General features: G+C 53.4%; 1 protein-coding gene across 1 annotated transcript in view; it reads right to left on the reverse strand.

Annotated features, from left to right (window-relative positions):
* Window positions 1-13,860, reverse strand: part of dhx16 (DEAH (Asp-Glu-Ala-His) box polypeptide 16) — a 41,407-nt gene that overhangs the window by 6,095 nt on the left and 21,452 nt on the right. Inside the window, exons 14-19 of the mRNA XM_041212581.1 lie at window positions 11,953-12,093; window positions 10,661-10,823; window positions 9,413-9,531; window positions 8,827-8,894; window positions 7,413-7,575; window positions 6,445-6,606 (exon numbers count right to left, since the gene is read on the reverse strand). Coding sequence (XP_041068515.1) covers window positions 6,445-6,606; window positions 7,413-7,575; window positions 8,827-8,894; window positions 9,413-9,531; window positions 10,661-10,823; window positions 11,953-12,093 — 816 coding nt within the window. The remainder of the gene's footprint in view (window positions 1-6,444; window positions 6,607-7,412; window positions 7,576-8,826; window positions 8,895-9,412; window positions 9,532-10,660; window positions 10,824-11,952; window positions 12,094-13,860) is intronic.

Consider the following 13,860-nt stretch of genomic DNA (forward strand, 5'->3'; position numbering starts at 1 on the left):
ACCTCCACCCAACTCCCCACACCCTCAATAACAGGACCACCTCCACCCGACACCCTCAGTAACAGGACCACCTCCTCCCAACTCCCCACACCTTCAATAACAGGACCACCTCCACCCGACTCCCCACACCCTCAATAACAGGACCACCTCCTCCTGTCTCCCCACACCCTCAATAACAGAACCACCTCCACCCGACTCCCCACACCCTCAATAACAGGACCATCTCCTCCTGTCTCCCCACACCCTCAATAACAGGACCACCTCCATCCTGACTCCCCATCTTCAATAACAGGAACACCTACCCCCTTTCCCCCAGTACCGGGACCAACTCCCACTACCCCCCGCAATACCTAGACAAGCTCCCCCTCCACCCCTCAATACAGGCAGCAGCACCCTTCCCCCCATACTGAGACCAGCCCCCCAATACCGAGACCAGTTCCACCTGCCCCCGATACCGAGACCAGCTCCCCTCCCCTGAAACGGAGACCAGCTCCCCTCCCCACAATACCGAGACCAGCTCCTCCTGCCCCCGATAGCGAGACCAGCTCCTCCTCCCCCTCAATACCAAGACCAGCTCCCTCCCGATAACGAGACCAGCTCCCCCTCCCCTGACACTGAGACCAGCTCCCCCTCCCCCTCAATACAGAGACCAGCTCCCTCCCCCACCGATACTGAGACCAGCTCCCCATCCCCCCTGATACCGATACCAGCTCCCCCACCCCTCAACACTGAAACCAGCTCCCCCTCCCCTCAACACTGAGACCAGCTCCCCCTCCCCTCAACACTGAGACCAGCTCCCCCTCCCCCTCAATACCGGGACCAGCTCCCCTGCCCCCTCAATACCGGGACCAGCTCCCCTGCCCCCTCAATACCGAGACCAGCTCCCCCTCCCCCTCAATACCGATACCAGCTCCCCCTCCCCTCAACACTGAGACCAGCTCCCCCTCCCCTCAACACTGAGACCAGCTCCTTCACCCCCCATCCGATGCCGAGACCAGCTCCCCCTCCCCCTCAATACTGAGACCAGCTCCCCCCACCCAATACTGAGACCAGCTCCCCCTCCCCCTCAATACTGAAACCAGCTCCCCCTCCCCCTCAATACTGAAACCAGCTCCCCCTCCCCCTCAATACTGAGACCAGCTCCTCCTCCCCCTCAATACTGAGACCAGCACCCCCTCCCCCTCAATACTGAGACCAGCTCCCCCTGCCCCTGATACCGAGACCAGCTTCCCCTGCCCCCGATACCGAGACCAGCTTCCTCTGCCCCCGATACCGAGACCAGCTTCCCCTGCCCCCGATACCGAGACCAGCTTCCCCTGCCCCTGATAACGAGACCAGCTCCCCCTCCCCTGATACGAAGACCAGCTCCCCTCCCCACAATACCGAGACCAGCTCCTCCTGCCCCCGATAGCGAGACCAGCTCCCCCTCCCCCTCAATACCAAGACCAGCTCCCTCCCGATAACGAGACCAGCTCCCCCTCCCCCGACACTGAGACCAGCTCCCCCTCCCCCTCAATACAGAGACCAGCTCCCTCCCCCACCGATACCGATACCAGCTCCCCCTCCCCTCAACACTGAGACCAGCGCCCCCTCCCCCCTCAATACGGAGACCAGCTCCCCCTCCCCCCTCAATACGGAGACCAGAACCCGCTCCCCCCGATACCGAGAAAAGCTCCCCATCCCCCTAATACAGAGACCAGCTCACCCTTCCCCTCCCCCAATACCGAGACCAGCTACCCCTCCCCCTCCAATACCGAGACCAGCTCCCCCTCCTCCCGATACAGAGACCAGCTCCCCTTACCCCTCCCTCTCTCAATACCGAAACCAACTCCCCCTACCCCCCGATAACGAGACCAACTCCCCCTCCCCCCCGATACCGAGACCAAAACCCCCTCCCCACCAATACCGAGACCGGCTCCCCCTCTCCTCCCCGCCCCCCCTCCCCCCCGATACCGAGACCAGCTCCCAATCCCCCCGATACCAGCTCCCCCTTCCCCCTCAATACTGAGACCAGCTCCCCCTCCCCCTCAATACCGAGACCAACTCCCCCTCCCCCTCAATACCGAGACCAGCTACCCCTCCCCCTCAATACTGAGACCAGCTCCCCCTCCCCCTCAATACTGAGACCAGCTCCCCCTCCCCCTCAATACCGAGACCAGCTCCCCCTCCCCCTCAATACCGAGACCAGCTCCCCCTCCCCCTCAATACCGAGACCAGCTCCCCTCATCCTCAACGCTGAGACCAGCTCCTTCGCCGCCCCCCCCACCGATACCGATACCTGCTACCCCTCCCCCTCAATACCGAGACCAGATCCCCCTGCCCCTGATACCGAGACCAGCTCCCCCTCCCCTGATACGGAGACCAGCTCCCCTCCCTACAATACCGAGACCAGCTCCTCCTGCCCCCGATAGCGAGACCAGCTCCTCCTCCCCCTCAATACCAAGACCAGCTCCCTCCCGATAATGAGACCAGCTCCCCATCCCCCCCGATACCGATACCAGCTCCCCCTCCCCTCAACACTGAGACCAGCTCCCCCTCCCCTCAACAGTGAGACCAGCTCCCCCTCAATACTGAGACCAGCTCCCCCTCCCCCCAATACAGAAACCAGCTACCTCTCCCCCTAAATGCTGAGACCAGCTCCTTCACCCCCCATCCGATGCCGAGACCAGCTCCTCCTCCCCCTCAATACTGAGACCAGCTCCCCCTACCCAATACTGAGACCAGCTCCCCCTCCCCCTCAATACCGAGACCAGCTCCCCTCGCCCTCAATACTGAGACCAGCTCCCCCTCCCCCTCAATACTGAGACCAGCTCCCCCTCCCCCTCAATACTGAGACCAGCTCCCCCTCCCCCTCAATACTGAGACCAGCTCCCCCTCCCCCCCAATACTGAGACCAGCTCCCCCTCCCCCTCAATACTGAGACCAGCTCCCCCTCCCCCTCAATACTGAGACCAGCTCCCCCTCCCTCTCAATACCGAGACCAGCTCCCCTTCCCCCCCGATACCGAGACCAGCTTCCCCTCCCCCCCGATACCGAGACCAGCTTCCCCTGTCCCCGATACGGAGACCAGCTCCCTCTCCCCTGATACGGAGACCAGCTCCCTCTCCCCTGATATGGAGACCAGCTCCCTCTCCCCTGATATGGAGACCAGCTCCCTCTCCCCTGATACGGAGACCAGCTCCCTCTCCCCTGATACGGAGACCAGCTCCCTCTCCCCACAATACCGAGACCAGCTCCTCCTGCCCCCGATAGTGAGACCAGCTCCCCCTCCCCCTCAATACCAAGACCAGCTCCCTCCCGATAACGAGACCAGCTCCCCCTCCCCTGACACTGAGACCAGCTCCCCCTCCCCCTCAATACGGAAACCAGCTCCCTCCCCCACCGATACTGAGACCAGCTCCCCATCCCTCCGATACCGATACCAGCTCCCCCTCCCCTCAACACTGAGACCAGCTCCCCCTCCCCTCAACACTGAGACCAGCTACCCCTCCCCCGCAATACCGAGACCAGCTTCCCCTGCCCCCGATACCGAGACCAGCTCCCCTCCCCTGATACGGAGACCAGCTCCCCTCCCTACAATACCGAGACCAGCTCCTCCTGCCCCCGATAGCGAGACCAGCTCCTCCTCCCCCTCAATACCAAGACCAGCTCTCTCCCGATAACGAGACCAACTCCCCATCCCCCCCGATACCGATACCAGCTCCCCCTCCCCTCAACACTGAGACCAGCTCCCCCTCCCCTCAACACTGAGACCAGCTCCCCCTCCCCTCAACACTGAGACCAGCTCCCCCTCAATACTGAGACCAGCTCCCCCTCCCCCCAATACAGAGACCAGCTACCCCTCCCCCTAAATACTGAGACCAGCTCCCCCCACCCAATACTGAGACCAGCTCCCCCTGCCCCCGATACCGATACCAGCTTCCCCTGACCCCGATACGGAGACCAGCTCCCTCTCCCCTGATACGGAGACCAGCTCCCCTCTCCACAATATCAAGACCAGCTCCCCTCCCCACAATACTGAGACCAGCTCCTCCTGCCCCCGATAGCGAGACCAGCTCCCCCTCCCCCTCAATACCAAGACCAGCTCCCTCCCGATAACGAGACCAGCTCCCCTTCCCCTGACACTGAGACCAGCTCCCTCCCCCACCGATACTGAGACCAGCTCCCTCCCCCACCGATACTGAGACCAGCTCCCTCCCCCACCGATACCGAGACCAGCTCCCCCACCCCTCAACACCGAAACCAGCTCCCCCTCCCCCTCAATACGGACACCAGAACCCGCTCCCCCCGATACCGAGAAAAGCTCCCCATCCGCCTAATACAGAGACCAGCTCACCCTTCCTCTCCCCCAGTACAGAGACCAGCTACCCCTCCCCCTCCGATACAGAGACCAGCTTCCCTTCCCCCTCCCTCTCTCCTCAATACTGAGACCAACTCCCCCTCCCCCCCGATACCGAGACCAACTCCCCCTCCCCGCGATACCGAGACCGGCTCCCCCTCTCCTTCCCGCCCCCCCCCGATACCGAGACCAGCTCCCAATTCCCCCCAATACCAGCTCCCCCTTCCCCCCCCGATACCGAGACCAGCTCCCAATCCCCCCGATACCAGCTCCCCCTCCCCCCTCCCGATACCGAGAACAGTTCCTCCTCCCCCCAATATCGAGACTAACTCCCCCTCCCCCCGATACCGAGACCAGCTCCCTCAACCCCCGATACCGAAACCAGCTCCCTCAACCCCCGATACCGAAACCAGCTCCCTCAACCCCCGATACCGAAACCAGCTCCCTCAACCCCCGATACCGAAACCAGCTCCCCCTCCCCTGATACCGAGACCAGCTCCCCCTCCCCCGATACCGAGACCAGCTCCCCCTCCCCTGATACCGAGACCAGCTCCCCCGATACCGAGACCAGCTCCCCCTCCCCCCGATACCGAGACCAGCTCCCCCTCCCCCGATACCGAGACCAGCTCCCCCTCCCCCTGTCACCGAGACCGGCTGCCCCTCCCACCGATACCGAGACCGGCTTCCCCCCGCCACCGACACTGAGACCGGCTCCCCCTCCCCCCGACACCGAGACCAGCTCCCCTCCACCACCAATACCGAGACCAGCTCCCCCTCCCCCCGACACCGAGACCAGCTCCCCCTCCCCCCGATACCGAGACCAGCTCCCCCTCCCCCCGATACCGAGACCAGCTCCCCCTCCCCATCAATACCGAGACCAGCTCCCCCTCCCCCTCAATACCAATACCAGCTCCCCCTCCCCGATACTGAGACCAGCTCCCCCTCCCCCCTCAATACCGATACCAGCTCCCCCTCCCCCGATACCGAGACCAGCTCCCCCTCCCCCGATACCGAGACCAGCTCCCCCTCCCCCCACTCAATACCAAGACCAGCTCCCCTTCCCCCCAATAGAGACCAGCTCCCCCTCCCCCAATACCGAGACCAGCTCCCCCTCCCCCTCAATACCAATACCAGCTCCCCCTCCCCGATACTGAGACCAGCTCCCCCTCCCCCCTCAATACCGATACCAGCTCCCCCTCCCCCGATACCGAGACCAGCTCCCCCTCCCCCAACTCAATACCGAGACCAGCTCCCCTTCCCCCCAATACAGAGACCAGCTCCCCCTCCCCCAATACCGAGACCAGCTCCCCCTCCCCCGATACCGAGACCAGCTCCCCCTCCCCCAACTCAATACCGAGACCAGCTCCCCTTCCCCCCAATACAGAGACCAGCTCCCCCTCCCCCAATACCGAGACCAGCTCCCCCTCCCCCGATACCGAGACCAGCTCCCCCTCCCCCAACTCAATACCGAGACCAGCTCCCCTTCCCCCCAATACAGAGACCAGCTCCCCCTCCCCCAATACCGAGACCAGCTCCCCCTCCCCCTCCCCCAATACCGAGACCAGCTTCCCCTTGCCACCAGTAACAGAACCAGCCTCTCACCCTCCTCTCAATAACGGGGAATGCCCTCAGGATCTAATCGAGAAGTTTAGGACTATTAAAGGAATCGATAAGACAGATGGGAAAAATTTTCCTCTAGTGCCAGGGTCCAGAATCCGGGGGAAATGACCTTAAAGTCAAAGGATAGCCTTTCAGGGGCGATGTGAGGAAGTACTTATTCACACAAAAGGCTTGTGAAAATTTATACCTCTCTGGCCCCAAATAACTGTGTAGGCTGGAACTCAAGTGGAAATTTCAGAACTGAGATTGAATGATTGTTAATGGTTATGGGTATTAAGGGTTACAGGCCCAGATGGGGTTAAGGTACAGATCAGTCATGGTCTAACTGAATGTCTCAAAGGACTGAATGATCCTCTTCTATTCTGATGTTCTGGCTCTAACCCCCCCCACCCCTCCGATAATGGGAGCAGCTCCTGCACTCGCCGAGCTGCTTACAGCGAGGTCTTGAGATCCAGTGAGCCACTGCTTCAGATCCACACACCCACCTTGCGGATGAGGATGTTATCGCCAGCGGAAGATTTCATCTCAACCTCAATCCTTTCCATCAGCCCCTCAAGCTGTTCACGCACATCCCTGGCTCTCCGCATGGAACGAAACTGAATGAAGTTCTCATAACACCACTGCGTTGAATAGCCGCTTTCAACCCACTGTAGGGGAGGGGGTACAGTTGGGTTTGGTGGGGGGGGGGGGGGGGGGGGGGGCGGGGAACAGAAAGACAGGTTTACATAATCCCTGAATACGAAGACATTTACACAGTCCCCAAATACAGAGAGAAATAAACAGTCCCTGAACACAGGGCGAATTACACAGGCCCTGAATACAGGGAAGATTACAGTCCCCGAATGCAGGGAAGATTACAGTCCCCGAATACAGGGCAAATTACAGTCCCCAAATACAGGGCAAATTACAGGCCTCGAATACAGGGCAAATTACAGTCCCCGAATACAGGGAGAATTACACAGCCCCCTGAATACAGGGAGATTTACACAGAACCCTGAATACAGAGAGATTTATACAGCCCCCTGAATACAGAGATTCACCTAGCCCTTGAATGCAGGGATTTACACAGCCCCCTGAATACAGAAAGATTTACATAGTTCCCTGAATAAAGAAAGATTTATATAGTTCCCTGAATAAAGAAAGATTTATATAGTTCCCTGAATACATAAAGATTTACATAGTTCCCTGAATACATAAAGATTTATATAGTTCCCTGAATACAGAAAGATTTACATAGTTCCCTGAATACTGAAAGATTTACATAGTTCGCTGAATACTGAAAGATTTACATAGTTCCCTGAATACAGAAAGATTTACAGTTACCTGAATACAGGGGAAATTACATAGTCCCCAAATACAGGGAGAATTACACAGTTCCCTGAATAAAGAGAGATTTACACAGACCCTGAATACAGAGATTCACACAGCCCACACACTTGGGTGACCTGCTCACCTGTGTATAAACATTCAGCAGCACCAGGTGGTCCCCTCCAGGTAGGAAGAAGTTCATGCGAGCATTGTCCGCATGCACCACCTTGTCTTTGGGTCGATAGAAAATAGCATTGTTGACCGACAGCATGGCTGCGATGGTTAGGATTTCCTCCGAGCATTGGTACCTATGGGGGCAGTGGAGCAGCAATGAGTGCATGGGAGTCAGAGGCAGCAGCCTGTTCACTTGGCTTTCCCCTCCAACACTCCCACAGCCAGGCATTCAAACATAGCTACGAGGAAACATTAGAAAGAATGAGGTTGTTTTCTTTGGAAGGCTGAGGGGAGTTTTAAAGGAGGTGTATAAAATTATGAGGGACATCATTAACCAGGGGGCATAGATTTAAAGAAATAGATGGAAGGGTTAGAGGGAAATTGAGGAGTAATTTTCTTTCACGCAGAGGTTGGTGGGGATCTGGAACTCACTGCCTGAAAGGGCGGTAGAGGTACAGGCCATCACAGTTAAAAAGTACTTGGATATGCACTTGAAGTGCTGAAGCCTACAAGGTTACAGACCAAAAGCTGGAAAGTGGGACGAGACTGGATAGCTCTGGATAGCTCTTTTGCGGCTGGCACAGGCACGATGGGTCAAAAGGCCTCCATCTGCGCCATAAACCTTCTATTTTTCTATGAAATGGTGTGAACAAATTAGCTGCTGCAAGATTCCACAAAAAGCAGTGGGGCTACAACCAGATAATCTGTCTTAGGTGTTTGTTGAGGGATAAATATTGGCCAGGGAGAGCTCCACAGCTGTTTGAACAGGGCTGTGGGATCTTTTACATTCACTCCCTCAGTACTGCACTGGAATATCAGACAAGATTTTGTGCCCAAGGTCTCTCGAGTGGGATTGATTCCAGAAGTCAGAGTATTAGTCACTGAATCATGACTGACGCCAAACAACAGAGACTCTGATCCACAGTGTGAGTACAGCTTTGAGATAAGGTATCAGCCATGATAATATCGAATGGCAGAGCAGGCTCGAAGGGCCGAATGACCTACTCCTGTTCCTATTTTCTATGTTTCTACATAAGTGGGATAAGCTGTAATGGTTAGAGAAACCAAATAGGTGTTTATAACTGAGATACACTAGCTGTGGAGGTGATGTTATTGAGGTATTTAAAAAAATTAAACAATACAGGTGAAGTAAACGCTAGATTACTACTAGCTAATGACAAGAACCAAACAGATTTTAATTAATCAAAAGCAACAGTTACAGATATCAAGAGGTACTGATCTCCCAGCAGGCTGGCTGAGTCAAACCTGAGAGGTGCTGGGAATAGTGGGTCGCTCAGCTAATTGAGTTAGAACAACCCTCACTGAGTTGAACGGCCATTTCTCTCCCTTACCCATGGCGCCAACAAGCATTAATCACTACTTACTTCTCAGAGGCCAGGATCATTTTGGACAGCATGGGGTCCACAGGGAGCTCTGCCATCCTGCGACCAAGCTGGAAAGACACAGAGACAAGGAACGTTAGGGAAACAGGACACAAGAGAACACTGCCTGGAATCGGGAGAGATGCCATAAGGGGAGCAGGAATGTTGTTGTAACGCTGCATTGAGGAACTCAGGTGGTGGGGGGGATAAAATTAAGCCCCTCTCCCTGAGATATATAAAATAATGCAACGATGCAGATGAATTAAATCCTTACAACAGCACCAGGGCTGACGCAAATCTGGAAGTTACAGTGAGTTGACACCAAGCTTGAGTTCTCTAAGCCTGCAAATTGTAAGAGGAGAGCACAACTGGAGGTGGTTAAAAGCTCTTGGGAAGAACAAGTTAGAAGTAGAAAATGGTGCAATTGAGTCTCGATTGCAATGTGGTGAAGGTGATGGATGGATGGGAAGGGGTATTTGCAGCTTTGTGGAGGGGAGGGTAGAGAGAAGGGAGGTTTCAGAAGGGGTTCAGGGTAGGAAGAGTTCCCACTAAACTCCGCTATCCCACCCTCCCCAGCCTCGTGCCTTACCTTGGTGAGCTCTCCGAGGTGGTTAAGAGCTCCCAGGGCGTACAGCTGCTCCAAGGCCAGCACTAGGGTCTCATGAGGAGGGGGGTCCATGAAATCAAAGTGGATCAAGTCGTTGATTCCTGGAAGAAGCAGAGGGCAGGTGTTAAATGGGCTCCCTGCTGCTAGCACCGTGAGATGGGCAGCAGGCAAAAGGTGCTGAACAAACAATAGCTGCGTTGTAACAGGAATCCAGGCAGCAACAGGCAGATCGGTTGCTGGGCAAGACCAAATCCACATCGGCTGCTCGATCATTAAACTCACCGTGCAGGGGGTCGGATAGTGGAAAGTCAAAACACAGACACAGGTGCTTTCTGGTCAACTCCTGAACTCACTCCATTCACCTGGATATTGGGCCAGTCAAGACACATTCATTGAGAGCAAGTGCCGGGTCACTGAAAGGATTTGTATCAAGCACTGAACAAAAAAACTCAAGCGTGAAACCCCAAAATATTACCAGGTTGAGCCGCACAAGTGACCATTTCCCCCATCACTCTCTCAAAGGTGTTGTTAAGGGGCCCTATCCTCATCCCACTTCCCCAAATACCCTCTTCCTTCCTTTAAGGCGACTCGCTGGGCAGCACACTGGCCTCCCAGTCAGAATGTTGTGGGTTCAATTCCCATTCCAGACACTGGAGCACAAAATCTGGGCTGACATTCCTAGGGGAGCAGTGAGGGAGTGCCACACTGTTTGGAGGCGCTGTCTTTCGGATGAGACGTTAAGATGTTTTCTCTCTCAGCGGATGTAAAAAGACCCCGTGGCACTATTTTGAAGAGGAGGAGGGGAGTTCACACTGGTGCAACGGTGCAATATTTATCCATCAGCCAACAATAGCATATAAAAATTGCTGAAAAGAGAGACATGTTGCCTAAGGTTCTCGCCTTGCACTCCATCAGGACAAATGCAAAAATGCCAAACTTCAGACGATCCCAACAATTTATACTACAAGAGAAAAGGGTGCTGATTCATTGGCAAGTCGACACTGACTGACCAAGGCGTTGCCATGGAGAAAGCAACAGGGGAGCTATAAATTCCCCAAGCTCTCGGGTAATTCAAAAATAGGGTACACAGTGCTGATTGTGGAATCTTGCTGTACACATTAGGCTGCTAGAGTAAAAGCAGTGACTATATTTGAAAAGGGCCTCATTGGTTGTTAAGCACTTTGAGGTTATGAAAGGTGCTGTATAAAAGCAAGTCCTTCCTCTCCTTACCTAAACTCTTCAGCAGCAGCACCACGTTGCCCAGGTTTGTTCGCTGTATTTCCGGGATGGATGTTTCCTCCATCTCATGCTTGAAGGCCCATGCTGTGTAGAGACGGAAGCACTTCCCTGCTGCCACTCGGCCGGCCCTGCCAGCTCGCTGGTTAGCCGACGCCTGGAGATACAAGGATTAGAGCGTCAATGCCTCTTGTGCCCAGCTTCCGCACAGGGGCTAATGCTTCTGGTGCTGTACGTGACTCCCCCACACGTTAACTCTGATGGCTGGGAAAATCAGGGCTGGGGCTATGGAGCGGTCAAAAATAATCGCTGTTCGATGGTCGTTCTTCCTACACCTCACAAGGCCCACTTCCCTCACGTTTTATACCCACTGCTTAAACATCAACTTGCCTTGCTTCTAACAGATTTAATGTATGCTGATGTCACTGGGTAGCTCTCTTGCCCCTAAGTTAGAAGGTTCAAGCTCCTCTCCAGGGCCCTTGAGCGCACAGAAAGACAGACATCTTTATATACTGTCTGTCACAATCTCGGGTCATCCCAAAGCGCATTACAGCCAATGAAGCACTTTTTTTGAAATGTAGTCACTGCTGTAATGCAGGAAGAGCAGCAATCAATTTATGCACAGCAAACTCACACAAACAGCAATATATTAATAACCAGATGGTCTTCTTTAAAGATGTTGATTGAGTGATAAATATTGGTCAGGGTGGGTAAGGAGTGGCAGGGGAGAAATAATCTAGGCTGACCCTCAAGTGCAGTGCTGAGGGAGTGCTGCGTCGCCAGAGGTGCCAACTTGCAGGTCCGATGTTAAACCGAGGCCCTGTCTACTCTCTCAGGTGGATGTAAAATATCTTGTGACACTATTTTGAACAGGAGTGGTTTTGTGTGTGTGTGTGTGTGTGGGGGGGGTGGGTGGGCGCATTGGTGAATATCTCTGGTGTCCTGAGCCAATATTTATTCCTCAACCACTCAACCAACGTTGCAGACTGATGATGTGGTCATTATTACATTGCTTTTTGTGGGAGCATGCTGTGCTCAAATTAGGTTGCTGCATTTCCAAGACTAAAACAAAAATTAGTTCATTGGCTGTAACACGCTTTGGGATATTCTGAAGTTGTAAAAGGGGCTCTGTAGACAAGTCCTTTTCTTTCCACGTTTTTCAGTTTTGCATTTCTCCCTGCCACTTGTGCTCCCCCCCCGCTTCCCAACCCCCAACACTTCCCACCCCCACCAGTGACCCTAACCCAGGACCTTCCACTAGGTGAATGTGTCACTTCAGTACTTACCTTGGAGCAGGGTGTGACGATGAGAGACTCCATGCCTGTACGTGCGTTGTAACTCTTCTGCTTGCAGAAGCCGGGGTCAATCACGTAGATGATCCCGTCAATCGTTAGGGAAGTCTCCGCGATGTTGGTGGCCACGACGACCTGATTGGTGAAGAGGCAATTGGGGAGGTGGGGTACCGGGGGAGAGAAGAGGGAGCTTGCATTAATAGAACAACGTCGAGCTTAATCGCAGTAGTGTTTCCATGTTCGGGGAATTAGGTCCCTGGAGGCAGCCTCAATCAGGTCTTGGGAGTCACAGACATCCTGTTATGTGCCACCCAACTTGCTCTTGTGTATGCTCTTTCTCGAAATCAGTGTCATGAAGCTATTAATCTGTATAAAGTTATTGGAAATTATTTTAAATTGGACTTGTAGGGTCTGTGGGTGTGTGTGTGTCTTAATTGGTTGAAAGCCAGCTAGGTGATTTGATGTATATTAGTTTTGCGACGTTAACAGTAAGGTAAAGGGTATGGTAAGGTAAAATGTATTTGCATTTTGTTGAATAAACATTCAAAGACTGGGGGTGAATTATTGCACCTAGCTAGGAGACACCAAGCAATATATTTATATTATGAATAAAACTGGTACTATGAAAGGGGTTTTATTGTTACAAGAGGTGGAGTTAAAAGGGCCTGGTGATACAATGAGCATTTACATTCAAAGGGAAGGCTAGGTATATACAAAAGAGCTTTGTGTAAGGCAGAGGCATGTAAGATCTAAGCCTGTAAGCCTACCACTGTGTCTGCGAAGGAACAAACTGAAAGGAACCTTATTTTGAATTCATAAGATAAAATGTGCTTTGCCTGGTGTCTATTTAAGTCTATGAGTTATTGTTGCTTTGGGGAAGATCACTTGGGAGTGATTAATTTGGAGATTTGTTTAGTAGTTATTATGGTAGACATTTGTAAACATGTGTATGTATTTAATACCATGTAAGATTAATAAACGTTTAACTTATATAAAAAACCTCTGGAAGCTTGGTGGTTTCATTTCTGAATTCAGAATTGTGTCTCAAACATACTAATTGAAAGTATAGGTTATGACAGTTGTTTAAAGTTTCCCTCTGGGATTTTAAATACCTCAGCCTTTACCAACTGCTGCGTCATAACACTCAGGATGAAAGTTTTTAAACATAAGCAACCTACTGACAAGGGAAATCTCCATCCACCCCCTGAGGGTGTTTGTTCCTAAAATTCTAGGTTCATTAGTCTTTTTTAAATTTATTCTTTCATGGCATGTGGACTTCGCTGGCAAGACCAGCGTTTGTTGCCCAGCCCTAATTGCCCTTGAACCTAGTCACTTGCTCAGCCATTTCAGAAGGCAGTTATAAGTTAATCACATTACTGTGAATTCTAGAGTTACATTTAGGCCAGACCAGGTAAGGATGGCAGATTTCCTTCCCTAAAGGACATTAGTGAACCAGATGGGTTTTTACAACAATCAGAGTTGCTTGGTCAGCATTACTGAGAATAGCTTTATATTCCGGATTTGTTAATTGAATTTAAATTCCACCAACTGCTGTGGTGGGATTTGGACCTGTGTCTCCAGAACATTTGCCTGGACCTCTGGATTACTAATCCAGTGACATCACCACTATGCCACCGTCTCCCCCAGAGAGAGATAACCAGTACACCTGGGACAGCTGCCAGTGCTTCAAGGGCTGGATCGAGGCCTGGGATGGGGTGCGGATGAGGCGGGAGTGGGTGGTGTGGGGAGAAGTTTTGATACGGCCCTAGGGTGATGCTCCTGTTCGAAATCAAGCTCTTCTGCATCTATCTGCTAATCTATTACTTTGACAAATCAGCAAGCCCAACAATTTATGTTGTGACCCGCAAACAATGTGCCCACCATGTGCACTTTTTATCAGCC

The sequence above is a fragment of the Carcharodon carcharias genome, chromosome 19 (assembly GCF_017639515.1).
Source record: "Carcharodon carcharias isolate sCarCar2 chromosome 19, sCarCar2.pri, whole genome shotgun sequence".
NCBI classification, from domain to species: Eukaryota; Metazoa; Chordata; class Chondrichthyes; order Lamniformes; family Lamnidae; genus Carcharodon; species Carcharodon carcharias.